Source organism: Ursus americanus, chromosome 6, assembly GCF_024610735.1.
Source record: "Ursus americanus isolate L20-20 chromosome 6, mUrsAme1.1.p, whole genome shotgun sequence".
NCBI lineage: Eukaryota > Metazoa > Chordata > Mammalia > Carnivora > Ursidae > Ursus > Ursus americanus.
The window spans coordinates 17,715,853-17,737,975 of record NC_142132.1 but is presented as its reverse complement, the minus strand read 5'-3'; the positions used below and the strand labels follow the sequence as shown (position 1 = coordinate 17,737,975).

The 22,123-nt window shown below is 39.8% G+C and overlaps 1 protein-coding gene across 19 annotated transcripts in view; it reads left to right on the top strand.

Moving 5' to 3' along the window:
* The window catches only part of VTI1A (vesicle transport through interaction with t-SNAREs 1A), a 358,597-nt gene that overhangs the window by 971 nt on the left and 335,503 nt on the right, over nt 1-22,123 (top strand). For all 19 annotated transcript variants that reach the window (XR_015724729.1, XM_045803127.2, XM_045803126.2 and 16 more), the window contains exons 2-3: nt 10,669-10,727; nt 15,037-15,147. Coding sequence is in view for 18 of the 19 variants with exons in the window: in XM_045803127.2 (XP_045659083.2) it covers nt 10,669-10,727; nt 15,037-15,147 (170 nt within the window). In the remaining variant the exon portion in view is untranslated. The remainder of the gene's footprint in view (nt 1-10,668; nt 10,728-15,036; nt 15,148-22,123) is intronic.

Sequence of the window (22,123 nt, the reverse complement as noted above, 5' to 3'; positions counted from 1 at the left end):
CTGCTCTCAACTTTCCTTCTTGGTGAAATGGGGAGAACTGTACGTCTCTGGTGGAGTTGTGGAGATTACATGATTTAACATACGGAATGCCCTTTTTTGGAGTTAGTTGCTATAATTAGTATTTCCATACCCCCAACCCCATTTTTTTTATTTCTCATTCTTCTTAGGAGACTGTAACCTAATTTTATGTAGCACTCGATGCAGGATAATTTTTCTCACTTTTAAAATTCCACGTATCCCATCTGGAAGTGTTCTTGGTTTTGTTTTTGTGGTTTTTTTCTTTTTTTAGTTTTTTAAAAGAATTTATTTGAGAGAGAGCGTGAGAGAGAGAGAGCACAGAGGGTGGGGGTCGAGGGGCAGAGGGAGAGGGAGAAGCAGACTCCTAGCTGTTCTCTGGGGGCTCCATCCCAGGACCTTGGGATCATGACCTGAGCCAAAGGCAGACGCTTAACCTGAGCCACCCAGGTGCCCCTTGTTTTTGTATTTTAGCATATCTTGCTTTCCATGCTCAACTGTCAACTATGAAGGTGGGTGCTATGTTTGATTTATTTGGCATTTACTTAGAGCTCAGAAAAATGTTAAAGTAAATGAACAGATACATGAATATGATATTTGGTCATTTTTTTGGTGTGTGAGACATTGTTTTAGGATTTATCTTTCTCTAAGTACAGATTGAATTGGAGTGGCTAGTTGCAGATAAGATTATTACTTTGGCTTAGATTTGTTAGGGAAATTGAACGATCGTCTGGACTTGGCCCTACCTGGCTCTGGAGTGTAGTGCATACAAAAGAGGATGCTCACTAATGTGTGAACTGGTGGGCAACTTCCCATTTCCCACCTTGTTAGTCCTTGATGCCAGCAATAATTTCTGCAGGACCTAAGTTGTCATTCCTCTTTCCCTTTCCCTACTTCCCCAAACTTGTGTGTTTATAAATAATTTTCTTCCTCTATTTCTTTGTTTTTCTTTCCCCCTCCCCCACCTGTTTTCTATTAATAGGGACATTTGCTTGAAACCAGGATCTCTGAACTTACACCCCACTCATCTGTGAAGTCCCAGTTAGTTCTGGTGAGGTGGATGATGTCTTAAAGAGGTTTATGAGCCCAAGTGAGGGAACAAGAGGACAGAACCAAGGTAGCATATACCGCCGAGCTCTGCTGCCTCAGAGATTTTTGTGGAGAAAGTAGCTGCTGGCCTCATCACTTCATGATACATCACCTCGTCTCTTCTCTTCAGTTCAGCTTTTCTCCACTGCCCAAGACCATCTTGATTTTTGTTATCCTTGTTGCTGGAGACTACTTCCTTTGACTTGAATCCCAGAGTCTCAGAGTATTAGGACTTGTGATTTCAGTTGGATTTTTATTTATTTTTAATTGTAACAGTTTTAACAGAGAAGCATTTTCTGTTTGGGCTAATAGATTTTGTATTGGGAAGGTGTTTTATATAAAGTAACAAAGTCATTAATGGGCGCAAAGTTGTAAAAGCTGTTTCCAAGAAAACAGATTTTGTTACAGTTCACTTTTTTCTTGCCTTATGTTTTAATGTAACCATTCTTACCGTATAGAAGGAAACCTTAGATTTAAGTGCCTTAAAAATAAAGCCTTGACTGGCCTTGCATAGAGTATAATGTAAGGCCCAACATAGCAGCTTCACCGGTATTGAAAGAAGACTGTGCAGCTGGCACTGGAAAAGTGCTTACTGAGCTGACTAATTGAATGATAGTAATTCTTAAAAATGTAGTAGTTTCCCTCCTAATAGTTACTTAGGCTTGCTCCCTTTATAATTTGTTTCTAATTGATAAATAGAAAAGGATGAAAAATAAATTCATGGAGTTAGGAATTTCAGATGTATGTCTGTGAACTAACAAATTAATATGTATCACCATGAAAAACAGTATGATTAAAAGTAATTATAATCTCTCTGGCCATCATTAGTGGTTGACCTAGAGGAGATGAACTATGATTTACTTGATTTGAGAAGCTTAAAATTGGAGCAAACTTTGCAGCCAGAGCAGTTCATTCCCCCAACTTATTAACTTATTTAAATTGAAGTAGAATGAATAGGATTGATTGCAATGATCTTCAGTCTCTGCTGTGCATGTACAAGGTATTAAAGCGTTACCTCCAGAGAGAATAGAAAAGATGGAGTATTTTAAAACTTCATTTTAAGGGAAGAAATTTGATGACTCTGTGACATGTTTTAACAATAAAAAGACTTTGCTCTTAGACTGAAGTGTTTGAATTTAACTAATTTTAGTACTTGGACTAATGAAATAGATCAGTCCCTTCTTAGGTAGTATTTTTATGACCCTGTATTTGAAATTTAATTTTAATGATTAGAGTTATGTGGTAAAATTGGGAAAATGGATGAGTGAAGACCATAACTAATACTAATTGTGAAGTTCTTTTTCCTTTGGTGAAGAATCCTAAGTGGGGGGATACTTTGCAGAGGTTCCATTACATCAGGCAGGCATCCTCAAGAATCTTAAATAAAATGTTCTCCTGCAATTATTTGCTTACTTCATTTACAGAGAGATAAATGGTCTTTTGTGAATCCTACCACTTTGTAAGATTCACAGACGGCATTGGATCTGTTTAGAATCTCTGCTCTGCTACTAACTAGATGTGCAATCTTGGACCAATTGCTTGGCCTCTCTAAGCCTGCTTCCTCCATCTTTAAGTTGGGGAGAGGAGGTGATTGCTTCAACCTTACAGTGCTGTAAAAAATCAAATGAGAGAGAACCTGGAACACACTAGCACAGTTTTCTTCCCAGAAAAGGTGCATGATAAATTAGCTGTTAGCAGTGTCATTGCTACTGCTGAAGGCAACAGCTGATAGGGTTAGTTAGGACCCAGCTTCTTAGACTTTATGATATTAATTGAACTCTTAAAGGAAACTTGGACCTCGATTCTTGCTTCATGTCCTGCCTAGACTAGAGTTAGGTGGATCTCTCTTGCTGATGCCTACATTTGAAAGGGTATGAGTGATCAGGGTTTTTTGGATATGAAATGAAATTGGGCTTGGAACTCAGGATATCAAGGAGGGAGGCGGGGAGAGAAGGGAAAGGGTGGGGCAGGAACAGTGTCCTTTCTAGAAGAAAATGCTCAAGTCTCTGTCGTTGGTTACGTCCATCCTTGGAGGCTTTTGAAGACCATCTAGGTTGTAATTGTAAATAGAAGAAGCTGTAAATGTTCTGTGATTCTCTCTTGGCTTTTGTGGTTGTAGTGGTTGTAGGTGGGAGAATTCAGAAAAGTCTGCTTTTATTTATGAATACTGTGGTTTGCTGAAAATGTGTGTGGCTTCGGAGCCGTAATGTCCACATGTTTCTACTGAGTGCGTGGAATGTGGCTACTGAGTGAAATGAGAATATTTTGGATGTATTGGGCTAAATATTATTAAAACTAAATATGTGCATATCTTAAAACTAATTTTACTTGTTCCTTTTTACTTTGTAAAGTATGGAGACTAGAAAATTTAAAATTACATGTGTGACTTGCATGTATTGCATTTCTGTTGTTCCAGAAAGAGTTGAAGAGATGGTCCCAGTCCTAATTCAGGAATTTACGTGCACAGTAAATTGGATTGGCATACTTTAATCCCATACCTACACTCTAATCCCAGAGTGGCCACTCTCCCTTCCACAAAATAGTTAAGCTGAGTAATGACTTCATTGATTTTTTAAAAATAATTATTAATTTCAGGTTTAGATTTATAGAAAATTGGCAAATACAGAGAAAGCCTGTATATCCCATGCCCAGTTTCCTCAGTTGTTAACATCATATTTTAATAGGATGTATTTGTTGTTGCAGCCAGTGAACCCATACTGATACATTATAATTAAATGAAGTCCATACTTTATTCAGGCTTCCTTATGTTTTGTTTTATCTGTTTGTTTTTACCTAATGTCCTTTCACTATTCTAGGATCCAGTCCAGGATACTACAAAACATTTAGCAGTCAGGGCTCCTTATGTTCCTCTTAGCTGTGACAGTTTTCTCAGGCTTTTCTCTAGACTTCAGTTTAGAGGAGTACTGGTCAGATATTTTATAGAATATCCCTCAGTTGGGATTTGCCTGATACTTTTGTCATGATCAGACTGGAGTTCTAGGTTTGGCGGAAGAAGATCACAGAAATAAAGCACTATTTTTATCACATTACATCAAGAATATATTGTAACACAACTTATCACTACTGATGCTAACTAACTTTGATCACCTGTCTGAGGTAGTGTTTGTCGGGTTTCACCACTGTAAAGTTACTCTTTTGCTTCTTTTCCATACTCTTTGGAAGGCAATCCTATGCACAGCCCACACTTCAGGAGTGGGGAATCACATTCCACGTCCTTGAAGGCTTAGCATCTGTATAAATCATTTGGGAATCTCTACAGGAGAGATTCTGTCTATCTCCATTTACTTATTCAGTCCTTTAAATCCATGGGTTCATGGTATTTATTTTTTTCTTTGTATTGTATTCCATTACTGCTTTATTTTTTTGCTCAAATTGTTCCACCTTTGACCTTTGGAAGCCCTTTTAGCTGGCTTCTGTGTCCTTTTGATATACCCCTATCATTGCAGGTTTGTTTTTTGTTTTGTTTTCCTTTTTGGCACTTTCTTACTTTCCAGTATTATAAAATACTCCAATATCATCTTGTGTTTTTCCTATACCAGTCCCAGAATCAGCCATTTCTATAAGGAGTCCTACTTCCATTCATTGAGAAGTGGTGTTAGAAACCAAGACCTAGGGGTACCTGGGTGGCTCAGTGGGATAAATGTCCAACTCTTGATTGCATCTCGGGTCATGATCTCAAGGTCATGAGATCGAGCCCCATGTAAGGCTCCATGCTGAGTGTGGAGACTGCTTGGGATTCTTTCCCTCTCCCTTTGACAACCTCCCATACTCTCTCTTTTAAAAAAAAAAAAAAAAAACAAGATCTGGATACTAGGTACACTCATTACTACTGGGTTATTATTGCTTCTAGTCCTTCTGAGCTGACAGACAAGGAAGTACGTGTGTGTACAATAAATCATGTAGATATAAATATTTGTATGTGTAGCCATCTATTGTAAGCTAAGCATGAATTCATATTGCTATCTCCAACTCTAATCCATTATTACATGGATCATTCTAGAATGGCTTTGTTTCAGTATTGACCATTCCCTACCATGCTACATAGTGTAGCATTAGTAATTTATGCATTTTTAAGTTCTCTAATATAAAAAGTTCCTCTATTAGTGGTTTTACTCCACATTTCCCAGTACATAGTTTCTACTGCTATTTTATCTAAAAATAGCTACATGGCACAAAGACAGGTACCAGTCACTGAATTCGAGTTAGCTCTGACACTTAGACTATTTTGTGGGGGAGGGGGTGTGCAAGTTCTTCTTTTATTTTTTTTAATTTCTTTTTTTGAAGATTTTTAATTTATTTATGTGACAGAGACAGCCAGCGAGAGAGGGACCACAGCAGGGGAGTGGGAGAGGAAGAAGCAGGCTCCCAGCGGAGGAGCCCCATGTGGGACTCGATCCTGGAATGCCAGGATCACACCCTGAGCCGAAGGCAGACGCTTAACGAATGCACTACCCAGGCGTCCCAAGTTCTTCTTTTAATACTAACAATGCTATGTAGATTTGTGTGTATATCAGCACTAAGCACTTCTGTTAATATTGCGTGCGCAAGAAGAGATCATACTATGCAAAGACTTATGTGTATGCCACCATTCATCAAGCCTATATGCAAAAGAAAAAAAAGGTGATGAGATTTGTTTATATAGTATATTTTATGTAGTACCTCAGAGGTTAAGAGCTCAGTTCTGGACAGCAGACTTTGTTGGAATTCCAATTCTGCAATTTATTAGCTGTTTAACTTGGGAGAAATTATTTAATCACTCTGAGTTTATGTACTTGCTTGAGAATGGGATAATACTAGTGTCTCCAAAGGGCTGTTTCAAGAATCGACTCTGACAATGTTCAGCACGTAGCCCTGTGAAAATAATGGTAGCTGTTAGTTATGAAGTTCTGAGTTCTAGGAACGTACCATTTGTAAAGCGGATGCCATGTGGTGTGGAAAGGATGGAATTGTCTTGGGAATTACATAGGAATAGTGCTAGAAGGCTGCCAAAAACTATGTTGGTAGATTTTTTCAAGGTCATCTCATTCAGTCTTTCTTTCCTTCCTTTCTTCCTCATTCATGCTTTGCTCCTAAATCATCACCTATTCATTCTCTTAAAAATGTGAGGAACGCTGGAGAGGGCTAAATTCAGAGTTAGGACAGAGACAGGACAAGAGTGGTCCCTGCCTCCAAGGATCTGGAAGTGAAGGTGAGGGGAAGACTACAGAAAGCACTTTCTCATGACCATCAGAGCCACTGGAGCAGAGCACAGAAGTCTAGGAATTCAGAGGAGATAAGATCTGTCCCAGGCAATCACCTCGAGGAGAGGTGGGATTTAGCAGACAAATACGAGAAAGGGTATATTAGGAGAGGTTGCAATAACTGGGTGCGGTGCGTATCTGTTGTTTTGGACTGCCCAGAATCCTCTATTCTATTTTCTGATAGCAGCACCTCAGTTTTCCACTGAGGAACTACCTAAACCCAGGCTCGGTGGAACTGACAGGCCACCATGCCCCATCCAGGTCAACAGGTAAACACGTTACCCAAGTGAGCGCATTCAGAGAATGTTTGCTTGAATTCAAATTTTGGGCAGAATGAACCAAAAAGAGAGCATGGTATTGCTGCTCAAGACTCTCCCTTTGCAGAGACTGTCAGTGAGTTTCTGCTCCCTTGGTACCCCAAGCCACCCTGGGAGCTGTCCTTTCTGAGATTGGGGGCTCATTTTTACCATTGACTCTACGAACCACTCCATTTTATTCTAATAAGATTCCTTCTCTAACAGCTATCTTTCTAATAAAGTCCCTTTTTTTTTGGCTGAGGTTAGCCAGAATCAATTCTGTTGTATTCAGCCAAAGAACCCTAAATAGTAGCTTAAACAAAAGGTTAGAGCAGGAAAAAAGAAGAGAGAGAGAGATGTTTGGGTAATAATCGTCTATCTGGTTAGCATGTAGCATATATATGGGAGAGCTAGTAGTTGGAAATAAAGTTGGAAAGGTTGTTTGGATCTGGAATGTGAAGGACCTTGACTGCTAGGCTTAAGTGATGCAATCAAAGCCACATTTTAGGAAGATTAAGTGGTGGAGAGGAGCACGTATGAAGGCAGGGAAAGCAGCGTGGTTGGTAGCATAGTTTCTTTTGTAAATGTTTACACTGTCCTACATTATTTATTCAATTAACCATCATTTTTCAAGAACTGATCATATGACAGGCTCAGTGCTATAAAGATCATTAAGACATAATTAAAGCCCCCAGCCTAGAAGATAAATCAGACCTGTAAGTGGGAGAGAAATTATTGGAATTAGGTAAGGGTTGTAGATGTTTTCTGTAAGAGAGAACAGCTAACTCTTTTGTAGGAAAAGCCTTTTGTAGGAAAAGCTTCAAAGAGGTGATAATTTCTGAAGCGGATTTGGTTTTTTTTTTTTTATTAAGATTTTATTTATTTATCTGGCAGAGAGAGAGACAGCCAGCGAGAGAGGGAACACAAGCAGGGGGAGTGGGAGAGGAAGAAGCAGGCTCCCAGCAGAGGAGCCTGATGTGGGGCTCGATCCCAGAACACAGGGATCACGCCCTGAGCCAAAGGCAGACGCTCAACGACTGAGCCACCCAGGTGCCCCTCTGAAGCGAATTTTGAATAGCAGTTTGTCAGGCAGTCACAGTGGAGGTGGGCATAGGCATTGAGATTAAAGGTCTTGGGTCCTGGAAATATATCAGGATTAGAGATAAAGATTTGGGATCATAAATGTATAATATGACAGTTTAAAAATGAGAGTGGATGAAATTGTCCAGGGGCATAGATCATAGTCATAAGAGAAGAGAAGCAAGGACTGAACTCCCAGGAATGCCGACAAGTTAAAGGATAAATGGAGGAAAAGGATGCTGGCAGAGGACACTGAGACAGAAGTGAGTGTGTAGGAGGATCAGAAAATCAGAGCGTCGTGGAAACCAGAAGATGAAAAAGTGATAAGATGGGAGGAGCAGAATATCGGATGCCACGAGATTAAGTAAAAGTAGGACCAGAGGATGTCCATTTGTTTGGGCAAAGGAAAGGTCATCAGACTTAAGAGTCATTTCACTGGATTGGTGGGGTGAGAGTGAGATTACCGGAAGGAAATGGGGAGATGGGAAAGGGAAACATGACTGTGGATAGAGGAGAGAGAAATTAGTAGCAAAGGGGAATTTAGGACAAGGACGGCTTCTTCCTTTGTTTTGTTTTGTTGATGAGAAAAGCTGGTGCTTCTTAGTCCTGGAGGTCCGGTGCAGACTTTCTTAACAATTGACCACCTTAAAGAAAACAAGATGTTCCTTCCGAGATTCATAATCTCACCCCTGGTCCAAGATGGGCTGTTTTATTTCATATTCTGCTCTGGCATAAAAATCGTGTGCTTCTCTGGTAACTTGCGGAGGTGTTGGACAGATTGACCTGTGCCAGGAGCAAATAAATTCGGGGTCATATACTAAATTTTTAATCTGGCCATATGTAGGCTTAACTTCTTCAAAGAGGGAAAATCAATCAAATAAATCAAATTTTAATTTCAAATGTGCATTTTTCTTACTTGGAGTATATATTAAAACACCTTATGTGACAGCTACCCCCTTAGTTTGGAGGGATCAAAGGGAAGGGGTTGGGGTTGGCAAAACTTAATTATGGTTCTAGCAAAACAATAACTTCTACTAAAGATTCCCCACTTGGTGTTGACTATCCTTCTGAAGAGTTAGTCAGCTACTAAATGTTGTACCCATTTCAAGCTTCATGACTTCCCTAGTTTGTTGTATTAGCTGGTCATCGTTAGGTTCACAGAAGCCTAACTTTAAAGATTTATTTATTTATTTATTTATTTATTTATTTATTTGAGAGAGAGAGAACGTCTGCAGTGGGGAGGGGCAGAGGAAGAGGGAGAGAGAGTCCTAAGCAGACTCCACGCTGAGCACAGAATGTGATGCAGGGCTTGATTTCAAGACCCTGAGATCATGACCTGAGCAGAAATTAAGAGTCAGATACTTAACTGACTGTGCCATCCAGGTGCCCCGAAACCTAACTTTAAATAAAGAAATCTGTCAGTTCAAGAAAACAAATCATGATAAACTCAAGCAAAACCTGTTTCAGAGTTATCTGGAACCAGAAACTAACTAAATCTACCTACCTCCTTGCTTGCCTTTCTACCTACCTACCCACCTATTACATACCTATCCCTCAGCTTTGTTTCTTTTTCAACATAGACTTCATTCTTAACCACTGCAAAGTGGCTGTCCTTGTAGCTAGAACAATGGATGCCAACAGCTTCTAGACTCACGTCATCGTAACTCTACCAAGAGACGGGAAAAGACTTTGCTGTTGCTCGAGGACTTGGATTGGTCTGCTTCAGTTATATGCCGACTCCGCTTCCACCAGCCAGACCAATGTGGCAAGAGGGATTGAACTACTGGGATTGGTCCAGCTAGGGGCAGAAGCCCATGCTTTGCTAGGTCACTGTGACCAAAGGGGCAGGGTCATAGAAGGAGATAACATTTCCTATCAACCTGTTTGGTGAAGAGTAGAGCCTCAAAAGAGTGAGGTTATTGCCTGAGAAAAGAAGGATGCTAGACACAAAACTGTAAATGTTCAATAAATTTGCTTAGCACAAAACTTGGGTGTAGTCTCTGAATAAATGGACTAATTGTTTTGGAATGGGGGTGAGAAGTTTTCTGAAACTACCTGCTAGGACATGTCTCTCCCAGGAAAGGGAGCTATAGTTGGGCGATAACTTAATGGTGGTAGAGTTTGAAAAAGCTGCATACAGAGACTTAGCACTTCATAATTTTAAAAGTAATTTTACTTCCATCAGCTTTGTGAGCTAAAAAGAATTAGCTATTTTAAATTTGTATTTTAGAGAGTACCAACTGAGTCTCAGAAAAATCTCTTTCTTACCCAGGATCCCACAACCAGCAAAGTAGGTGGTGACTTTGGGTTTAAAATCAGTAGTCCTGACTTCAAATATTTCTTTCATTACACCCAATTCTTAATGAAATTGCAATCTTTTAAAGGATTGTAAGATCATGCCCAGTTTCAGGAATTGTTTTGGTATGTGACTTTTTTTCCCCCAAATTTTTATTTAAATTCCAGTTAGTTTCATGTGTAGAATTTAGTGATTCATCACTTACCTACAGCACCCAATGCTCATCTCTACAAGTGCTCCTTAACCCATCACCCATTTACCCCATGTGACTTTTATATTGTATTCATGTCAGTTATTCCCAGTTTATTAAAGTCACGACTCTGAAGACTCCTCGAAATCTGCTCTTGTTGACACAGTTTCTTCTAAAGAACGAGCTCATTTTTGTTTTCTTTTAGAAATGTTATAGCATCTTTTCAGAATTAGATACTGCATGGGATTATATATTTCTACATAGTCTGGGCTCAGTGGCCTAAAATGGTTCCTAACCCACTAAAGAATGATCCAGTCATTTGCCTGATGTGGTAATTCTCTACTCTCACCAGAAAAGAAAAGGCATATAAAAATAGTAGTTTTCATATATTACATTTGCTTGTATTCTTAGCAATTCCTTGGTATTTATTGTTTGTTTCAGATGAGAAGAAGCAGATGGTTGCAAATGTGGAGAAACAGCTCGAAGAAGCAAAAGAACTGGTAGGTACAGATGTGGTCATATGTTTTAACATACAACCAGAGCTTTTCTGCTGATACCTTCCTCTAGCCTGTTTTATACTATGTAGAAACATGAAACATTTCTGATAAGCATTTGATAATTCGGACTTGATCAGTTTTTAAATTGAAGAGAATTTAATAGTTTCTTGGGATTTTATTTTTCTTAATAAAGGTAATTCATTAAAGGTCCACCTTTAATTTTTATTCCTTCATAATACTTTTCATAATAGCTAGAAATAGCTCATGCTTGTTAAAGGTATACTGAGTACCAGACCCTGGGTTAAGCATACTACTTGCTTTATAATATTTAATTTTCACACAAGTCCTGTGAGATAAATGCTATTCATCAAGAAGTGTTAAGGACCTGAGATGTTCCCTGACTTGCTTTGTAACAGGTGAGCTTGCCACAGTTTCATGGTTGCTGGCGGAAGACAGGAGATTCCTAGGTCAGAGACAAAAGTATTTTATTACAGTGAAGGGTGCTGTCAGAGTTTCAGCATGCTGCCTCAGGTCCCTGAGCCCCAGCTCCCACAGGGTGATGCAGGTTTGCCTGGAAGAAAGCCTACACATAGCAGAATACTTTACAGGGAGAGAACCTGGAGGCTGGGAAATGCCCTGTTTTGTAGCAGCCTGTGAGTGAGTCTGCTGTTTGTCCCAGAGGGACAGAGTATTTCCTCCCCCAGGGCTGCTCCCTGTAAATACAACCCTGAGAAATGGCTTGAGAAAGGAGCGGTCAGGGCCTCACATTCTTGGCATGCCCAGGAAGACATGTGGGAGCGTGAGAGACACACGGAGGAGTGATTCTCAATACCGTTCTTGCCCCCATTTTGTGGATGGGGAAACTGAGGCCTAGAAAAATTAAGTAATTTTAAGGTGCCATACCCAGCAAGTGGTGGAATATGGGCTTATATTTAAATATGCTAAACCCAGAGTTTTAGCTCATCTACTACTTTTTCAAATAAAGAAACTTGCAAATCAAGGAACAGAAAGTATTCAAAGGTACTGTGTCCCAGTTTTTGGTTTTAAAGCCAAGTATCACAAGTATGACTCTACTTGTTACTGCATTGTGGTCCCAAATGAGTGTGTTGCTTTCCTAAATACTGAGGGGTGCTACTTGGGGTTCCTTCAGTACGTATGTACTTAGTGATATACTTAGAATAGTTTTCCGAGTGTGTTTCTGGTAACCGCTGTTAGCAGTTAAAGTACGTTTGGGAAACTAGCTAGCTTAAAGAGAATTGGAGGTTGGCATCTTTTTCAGTTGTTTTTCAAAGAATCTTCTTGGACCCTTAAGGAGACTAAGAGGCATCGTGAATCTCTAAGAAGGGACTGTAGGAGGCAGCTAAAGCATGGAGCGTTTCCAAGCTTATTCGACTGACTGATTGACTTTTGTCGAGAGGGCCATACACAAGGGGCGGCCGTTTTCGGGGCTCTGCAGAAATGGGTGGCTGTCGTTCCCTGCGACACAGCAGACCTTTGCTCTGTGACTTGGAGGGCTGCGGTAGCGAGCTCACTGCACTGCTCTGTCTCGTCTGGCTCTTTTCTAGCCGTCAGAATGTCGGGTGCTTTCCATGCCCGGGAAGATCCACTTCTCATCCCTGCTGTGCTGTCGCCGCAGCAGCTTTGCCTCCAACTCCCCAGCTTCGAGTGTTCGCCTCTCTCTGACAGGTTCTCCCTTTTTGCAAATGCTTTTCTCCTTACTTCCTTCTCTTTTTATAGTCAGCTATTTCTCTCCTGCTCTCTGGCCTTCATGTAAAAAGACTGACTTCTGCATACCGTAGCTGCCAGCCAGGACACCCGTTCCTTCTGGCTGGCAAGCTTCCCGTCGGTAGCACAGGGCAGCTGCTCAGTCGTTGGGTCTTGAGCTGACCGCTTGTATGGTTGTTGAGTTCCCAGGAGCAGTTCTTTTGCCTCAAAATCTGCGTTTTGGTTTGTTGAGCCATCAAGGTACTCAGTGATGTTAGAAAGCTGGTTTCCTAATAACCAAGATTTTACTGTACCAGGAAGTGTCAAATATAGTCATCCCCTATGGACCTTGTAGTCATCCTCAGTGGTGACCAACCCCAAGAGTTCTAAGATACGTATTCTATTTGTTTGAAATGATCAGACAGCTGATTTACTTAATTCCAATGACATCCTTGTTAAGGACACTGTTCATTGTATTACATCCTCTCCTTTGGATGAGGACCCTGGAGAAAAACTTCTTTTTTATTTCACTTATTAGGATTACTTGTGTTTCTGCTGAACAACTGGTTTGTATTAAGCTCTTAGATGCTGCTTGTCTTGTGATTACCGTGTCCCCCACGTTATGTTGGCCGTCTGAATGTTGGGACAACACAAAACAAGTTCATGTTAACTTATTTATGGTTTCATTGGAACTGCTTGTCGTGTGTTTCCTTTTTTCTTACTTACCCACTTTTTTTTTTTCTTACCTACTTTTAATTTCGTTTCCAGGGTCTTTATAAAATGCCTTAAACAGACGTATAGTTAACTCTTGGATTTTCACCGATGTGTACTTAGGCAGTTACTTGAATGATCCTGCTCACTCGGTTAGAGCTAGGTACTTAATGATGATTTCAGAGAAGTGGGTTTTTGTAATTTTTTAAAAAGATTTTTATTTATTTATTCATTAGAGCGAGCACAAGCAGGGGGAGGGGCAAAGGGAGAGGGAGAAGCAGACTCCCTGCTGAGTAGGGGGCCCGACTCAGGGCTCGATCCCAGGACCCTGGGATCATGACCTGAGCCAAAGGCAGACACCCAACCAACTGAGCCACCCCGGTGCCCCCAGAGAGGTATTTTAAAAATTGCCTTGCTGAGTAACTGTTTAATTTATTGGTGTTTCACATTTATTTTGAGACACGGCAATAATTTAAATGGTCACTGCTTAAATCAAGGCTAACTAAAAGTATCTCTCTCTCTCTCTTAATAAAAATTAAGGCCTGTGAATTGAAACATGATTTTCTGGTTTATCTGAAAAGACTGGTTATTCAGTCTCTAACACTGGACAAGTAAGAGTTTTATTAGTGATAAGCTTATAGTAGTTGTGGAAATAACTCATTAGGATGTTTGAAAAGGTAAGATATAGAGCAGCATTTTTGGATGTGAGTTTATTTGACATGGCCTGAACCAATTTGCTGTTGTTGATGGTTTTCATTTTTTTAATGCCAAGTATAAGTAAGCTACCTCTGATACCTCCTGTCTATACTTGCTGTATTTCTTCTGCATCGTCAGTAATCATCTCTACTATTATTAACATTAATCTAGCGATTACCGATAGAGACACTGTTGTAAGCACATTACAGGAATTACACCATATAATCTTTACAGCTGTCCTACAAAAGACATACTATTTTTAGAAATGAGAAAAGTAGGGCCCAGAGGAGTTAATAAACCCATCCGAGGCTGCACAACTAGTAAATAGTGGAGCCTATGATGTGCACACAGGCGTCTGACTCGAAAGCCTGTGTTCTTAACCATCACAGTATTTCTGTATTGGCTCTCATTAAATGCGCATGTGTTGTATCCAAAGTGTTATTAATGCCAGATTCTTGAAAAGTATGCGGCTGTGATTTCGTTGAGCTTTGTGTAATTTAGTAGATTACTGTATCCCCTTAACGCCGCATCAACATGGTTATGAAGCAGAAGGAGTGAGGCTGGAGGTTCAGATCACATACTGGTGATTTTCCTAATCAGAAAAGAGTTTCCAGAAGATTTTTCACCAAACGACTAAGGCTGGGCTGACATTTTATAGATTTAGGGTAGAAATAATGGTTTGTTTTACATTCCCATAGTCCTGGTTGGTTTGGGGCAGAAGACCAAACCAGCTGAGGCTGGATTGAATGATAGGACACACCAAAGGTATTAAAATTGTTATTATTGAGGATGTTTGGATTAATGCATATATTTTTAAAAACATTTTTTATAATAATATTTTTTATTATATTATGTTAGTCACCATACAGTACATCCCTAGTTTTTGATGTAAAGTTCCATGATTCATTACTTGTGTATAACACCCAGTGCACCATGCAATACGTGCCCTCCTTAATACCCATCGCTTTGGCACTCTGCATGTCGCCAGCAAGCACTCAGGGACTATTTATTTGTTGCCACAAAACTAAACTTAAGCCCAAAAGTAGTCCCGGTGTTACTTGATCATGGACAGACAGCTCCCTCGGCCTGGCTCCTCAGGTGTAAAATGAGAAATTGGGATTAAATCCTTTCAGCTCTAAATGTCTGGCCAAATAAAGTATAAGCATATGGTTTAAGTCACGTTTTCCTCTCACCCTGCCAGCTTGAACAGATGGATCTGGAAGTCCGAGAGATACCGCCCCAAAGTCGAGGAATGTACAGCAACAGGATGAGAAGCTACAAGCAAGAAATGGGCAAACTTGAAACAGATTTTGTGAGTCGGATTCCCCCCTCTGTCCTATTTACCAATCTTTAAACTGCATTTTCACCCGTGCTTTCTGTCGTTTCCTCCACATGCCTCATTTAGCCTGATGTGCGTAGTCTCCCGGGGTGGGTACCAGAGACAGCACAGCTTTCATTGTCTATGGCTTGGGGTCTAAAAATATTTAAAGAGCTAGCTAATGATGGACTATGAGGTACATTGGATTTCTGACTCGCAGAGAGATCCAAAGCATGTCGTCCTCTGAGTTTAGATCGTATTTATTGATACTTAGCATTTATGAGAATTTTGAAACCCAGTTTTGGCTTTTCTTAGTCTGCAGCCTTTCAGATGCAGTGTTCATAGACGGACTTCAGGGGCACACGAACGTCCTGAAATTATATAGGTATTTTTGGATGTCCATTTCTATGTGCACTTTTTTCCTCGGGTAGGTGCCATTGACTTTATTAGAGTCTTAAAAGGATATGTTACACTCCTCCCCCCAAAAGGACAAAAGGAATTCAATTAATAATTTATACAAGTGATCCTTTATACCAGTTGCCCTGTGAGGGTATTTAGGTTTCTCTTCCTATATGTCCGACTTTCAACTCTACTCACTTTATAGCAAATTTAAGAATGCAAATTTAAACATTTAATGTTGAAATTGTTAGTCATTAGAAAGTAATAGGAGTATAAAAGATAGAGCTGAGCAATTCCACTGTTGGGTATATATCCAAAAGAATTGAAAACAGGATTTCAAAGAAATATTTGCACCCCCATGTTCATAGCAGCATTATTCACGATACCAAAATATGGAAGCAGCCCACGTGTCCAGCAGCAGATGAATGGATAAACAAAATACGGTACATGCGTACAATGAGACTTAAAAATGGTGGAATTTCTAACGTATGACACGACATGACATGACATGCTTGAGAACACTATGCTATGAAATAAGCCAGTCATGAAAGGCAAACAGTATATGATTCTGTTTATATTATGTACCTGGAGTAGTCAAATATGAGAGACAGAAAGTAGAATGGTGGTTGCCAGGGACTGGAGAGAGGGGGAAACGGCAGTTATTGTTTAATGGGTGTAGAGTTTCAGTTTTGCAAGATGAAAGGTTCTAGAGCTTGGTTACTCAACTTGTGAATATATTTAACACTGTTAAACTGTACACTTAAAAATGGTTCAGATGGCAAATTTTATGTTATGGGTATTTTACTACTTGAAAAAAAAGATGGAGATGAAGAAAGATCTGAGCTTTACCTGTAAAGTCATGCGTTGGTATGTGATTCAACTTCATTTCTGACCCTGGGGTCCAAATTCATAAAGAAAGTCAAGAATTTGTAAGGGTCTTTCTGCCTCTGTACTAGCCTTAAGTGTTTTACTTGTGCAGGCTGTGCCTTCTAGACAGTAGTGCCGGACCTGGTAGAAATCCCCCTAGACTCTGGAGACAGGATGATTTGCAGTTAGGCATGTTTATTTTATATTTTGATGGATATTTTCCTGAGAAGTTGAGATAGGCTATGACAGTGACTCTGATGCAATTGCCTTTTAAACTGTGTTTCTATTAATTAAAAAAAAAATTGGAATCCACCATGGGCCTAAATTCGGAAAAGAAGTGTAACTAGCTAGCTTCTGTGCTCTGTGCTAGATAAAACCTTCTCTAACTGCTTTGTGAAAGGTCGGTTCTCTTAGCGAGAATATGAGGTATAGTGAGAAAATTTAAATTGATTTGAGAATTCGACAACTCAAATTACTTAGACAATTCTAATTAAAATTAATGTTTCAATATAAATGATGCAAGTAAAGTAAAATATTTGTGAGGATTGTTTTAGTTTGCTAACCTCATCTATATGAAACTCCTTTTCACATGTTTCTCTCTTGGTTCCTAAAATAACATTAGTTTGTGAGGGCTGTTGTAATAAATTACCATGGACTGGACGGTTTAAACAACAGAAATTTATTTTCTCACAGTTCTGGAGGCTGAGAGTCTGAGATCAAGGTATCAGCAAGGTTGGTTTCTTCTGAGGCCTCTCCTTGGCTTGGAGATGGCTGTCTTCTCCCTGGGTCTTCACATGGTCTTACTTTTGTTTGTGTCGTGTTCTGATTTCTTCTTCTCATAAGGAGACCAGTCACATTGGATTAGAGCCCACCCTAACGACCTCGTTGTTAACTCCGTTAACTGTTCTCCAGATGCAGTCACTTTCTGAGGTACTAAGGGTTGGGACCTCAACATATGAATTGAGGTAGACACCCTTCAGCTCATAACACTGAATTTAGTTTTAATCTTTTCTTCTTAAAATTTTTTCAGAAATTACATTGCTCCTGTTGCTTATAAGTCAGCTAGCTCAATCTTCAGGGTTTTTGTCTCCTGACAATATAATCTGGGTAGAATCCTTTAGGTATTTGGAAACAATATTGTATGCTTGGGTGAGTATTTCTTAGGCATATTTTCTGTTCTGAAGAAAAATGGAACCAGTAACTGTGATCTGAGCATCTGTTCTCCAGGCTATCATTAAAAATTCATGTGTTTATGTGGATAATTGTTAGCACAACTTTCTTCTGGGTCAGGAAGCATCCTTTACCACTACCAGCCCCCAGCTTCCATGGTATAGTGACTTCGAGTTTATAAAGTGCTTTAGCATACACTGCTTCCTTTCATGGTATCAAGAGTAGACAGAGTAGATGTGGATGACTACCCCGTTTTACACATGATAGAACCAAGAGGTTCAGATCGATTCTGGATGCCATTCAGCACACTGCTCTCAAGCCTGGCTGTGGATAAGACACTGCCCTAGGTGCTTGGAAAAAGCTGTGATTAAGAGAAAGTTCTTGTTCTCATGGAATTTAAATTCTAGTGGGGAAGACAAGAAGCAAATAAACAAATACATCTATATCATAATTTCAGGGAGTGACGAGTGGTATAAATGAAAATAAAGTGAGTAAATGGGGGACAGTGGCTAGCGCAGTGGTTGTGGCTGTCTTTGCGGGCGTTCTCCGTGGTGTGAGTGAAAGAGGAAGAGGCGCACGTGTTTATAGAGAGAGACAGAGGAAAGATCTACGAGGGCATCGTAGGCATGGTAAAGACCTTGGCTTTTACTCTGGATTGGTGAGAAGCCACTGGGGGCCTTTGCAAAGCGAGTGTTCCTTTGACGCCTCGTCTACAGCTTCCCCCATTTTTCCACAAGAGGTGTTCGAACAGGGTATAGAAAATAGGCACATAATTCCCTTTTGATTCATATTTTCTTTTTATATTTAATTCTTTTATGTTTAAAGGAATGAAGGCTATCTTCTTAAAGATATTTGATAACTTTCTTACGGTGATACACCTAGAAACATTGAACCCCAGGAAAAATATCACAGATGGTCCTTCATGTCTCATTTGTAACGTTTATTGCAAATGAAGCAGATGTGCTATTCCGCTTGTAACATCGAGACTTTGGGGGATCGTTTGTACCAATGAGGAACGGCAGAGGGCGTTCAGCCTTCTCCACTTACTCCGACTGTCTTACTCTGTGTGGCATCAGCCACTCCCGCGGCTTCGATGACTGCGTCTGTACCAACTTGCATTTCTGACCCAGACCTCCATAGCTCTAGATTCATAGTTCTTACTACTTACTTTATTCCAGAGTCCCCTAAACACAAACACTTAAATTTGACAAGTTCTAGTCACTTCTGAGTTATCTTTAGTTTCTTCCTTGCCGTCCCTTTGCACGTCCAGTTGATCACTGAGAATTAGCAACCCGGCCCTCAAATATCTCCCACTTTCCTCTCCACTACTGGAAGCTCTCATGTTTTTCCATCTCGATGTTTGTGGTAGCCTTTCCTCCTTCTATTCTTCTGCTCTAAACCACCCTCTGCACCAGTCTCGAATTATCTTTCGAACACACTGATCGAATATGTCACATTGTTCCACAAAATCTTATGGAGTGCTCATTGCCTGCTGAATGACAGCCAGGCCAGCTTGTAGGCTTTCTGTTCTGTCCCATTGCGGCTTTACGGGTCCAGGAATTTTATCATACGCTTGGTATTGTGGATCATACATTGTTAAAAGCCTAGATTTTGTTGTTTTCCTTTAGAGTGGTGTATCTCAACCTTTTCTTCATTATCACCCCCCTAAGGAATCTTTTCAGACTTTTTTTTTTCCAATTGCCCCTTCTTCCTCCCACTCCCATGAAATTTTAATGCTACAGATATATTGTATATCTGTACATACTGTGACCCTTTGGAGGGCTCCATGTCTTTGTAATATCTAAAATTCTTCATCCTCCCAAGAGCCAATTTTTGCCTCAATGGTATGATATCACCTGTGCTGTCAATGCATGTTTTAGAGATTTTTTTTTCTTTTTCTTTTTTTAAGTAAGCTCTATGCCCAGCGTGGGGCTTGAACTCACAACCCTGAGATCAGTGGTCACATGTTCTACTGACTGAGCCAGCCAAGGTACCCCCTTAGAGAATGTTGAGCTTTATTTGGGCAAGCAGGTAACTTACTAACAGATCAGATCAATCCTCTCAAGGCTTATTGTTAAAGTTTTTAAGGACATGTCTAGAGTAGACCTACTTTTGAGCTGTGGCTTTTCTTGGCTTCCACTTGAATGACTGGAGCATTCAATGACTGTTCTGCCTTATGTTTGGTCCGAATTCTGTCTGCCTGCTTTGGGTGACCTCCAGAATCTCCAATCCATCCATAGCCCCCCAATACCTGTTCTCTGCAAGACCTTGCATCTGAAAAAAAAAAAAAAGTCTACTGTTCACAATGACTAATATCATAGATTTTAATTTGTAACTGAATAAATAGCTACGTAAAAGATTTTAAAATTTGGGTTAGAATTTGTATTCATAATTGTGGGAAGTTAAGGGAAGGCAGTGGTCATCACTGTGTTCCCTTTTATACTGTTGCTATTCCTGATGATTCTGTTCATTGGCCTGACTCTATTATCCTGGACATTTGGCCTCTGATAGCCTCCTGTTGCTCATTTTTGGCTTTTTACAGTCTCAGCGTAAGTTAGGAATATTAGGTCCAGAGAGGCCAGAAGCCAAAGATCTTATTTTCAGATGAGGAAGTGGAAGACCAGGAAGACCAAATGACTTACGTTAGAGTCACACTGTTGTTTAGAGCCCGGGCCAGAATCAAATCATCCAAACATACTTTCTTATGTTTTCTCCATGATCCTTTGGAGAAGGATCTCCAACTTCACGTTTCCATAAAAATCAATTTAATATCCTCTTTATGTATTTGAAAACATTTTTAAAATTAGAATTCATATATTTCTATTGTTCTGGTAATTTCTTTTTTCAGTATTGGTGTAAGGTTAGCTAGAGCAGTGTCATGACAGGAAATTCCAGGAAAAAGAACGAACCAAAAGGGGGGAATATATAGTAGAGGATTTTTCAAGTTTAAGATTATTGTTTATTTCTTAAGAAAATAAAATCAATCAAACAAAAAACCACTGAACTTGTACAAACAAGAAATCCTAACATTGTATAAAATGTTTGACCAACTCTCATAAGTAGAAAAAGAAGGAACAAGTACATGATGTACCAGGATAAATTTCCAAAAGTCACGTAAGGACACGGTATGTTGAATGCCTTTTACATCTCGGATATTGTACTGTGTGCTGGCGCCATCTTGTGGTTTATTTGTGTAGTTGCATATTCTTTTTTCTTGTAACAAAGCTGAACTTCCTTTAAGACGGACACACACATACAGTATTTGGGGTGGAGGAATTGATTGTAATGAATGTTAGAAGTAGAGCTTTCTAGCCCCCGTCTCAAGTTCACTTCTATCCCAGGTCATTGGTGCCCGAATGCTGTCCTTTTCCTGTTTGGCAGACTATGTGATGTGATTGTTAGCCAGCTCCTAGTGCAAAGCTGTCTACATCAGAGAATGGCACTTCTATTGACAGTCTCAGCAGTGAGGCTGAATGGTCCTAGAAACCCAACTACCTGCAGACTATCGGAGTTGGTCCCTTAGGTCAGGGTTCAAAGGATGTTGTGGAACAGCTTGAAGCTTTTACTGCTACTACCTGCACTCTCTCTTTTAACAGGTGAATGGACAACTTGAGTATCCGAGTTTATGAGTGAAGGCAGTAGCCCTATTCTGTTTTTTTTTTTAAAGTCTAAGATAGACTAAAGAAGTGCAAATGAGAAAGCTGAACTCTTTTAAATTTTGATTTTGGTTGAAAGGTCAAGAACTTGATGCTTCTGTTTACATTTTATCTTTTCTGTTCTTATGACTCCCTGGGATATTTTACTTCTATTCTGTGGAAGCTGTAGAAAACCATGAAATCATGTTTTAGAGATTTAGGTAGTGTCAGCAGTAATATTTGTAATTATAGCATCAGCTTATCCTTCTTGCAGGAACCTAAGTGCATTTTAGAAGGAAATAAGACAGCCAGAATGGACAGCACCATTCCAGAGAAGAAATTTTCTTCCACTATATGCACTTAATAAATATGCTTACCATTTTTTAAAAAATTACATTTGTTTTTTGATTCTCTGTAAAAATACTTGCTCATTATAGAATATTCTGAAAATAAAGAAGAGTAGAAAGAAGAAAAAAACACCTTATCCCTATTACCCCAGAAGATCCACATTTTACGTTTTGATTTGTTTTCTTTTTTTTTTTTTTTTTTAAAGATTTTATTTTATTTATTTGACAGAGACAGCCAGTGAGAGAGGGAACACAAGCAGGGGGAGTGGGAGAGGAAGAAGCAGGCTCACAGCGGAGGAGCCCAATGTGGGGCTCGATCCCAGAACGCTGGGATCACGCCCTGAGCCGAAGGCAGACGCTTAACGACTGCGCCACCCAGGCGCCCCTGATTTGTTTTCTTCCAGTCTTCCCTTCCCCTCTCCCGTGCATAATTTATTGTTTTATTTTACATAATAATGATGTTTCTCAACTCACGTTTTTCCACCTTTCTTCAAACAAAAGATTCTAGCATTGGTACTTTTCAGTTCTATGAATTCAGAATCATTTTAGTGG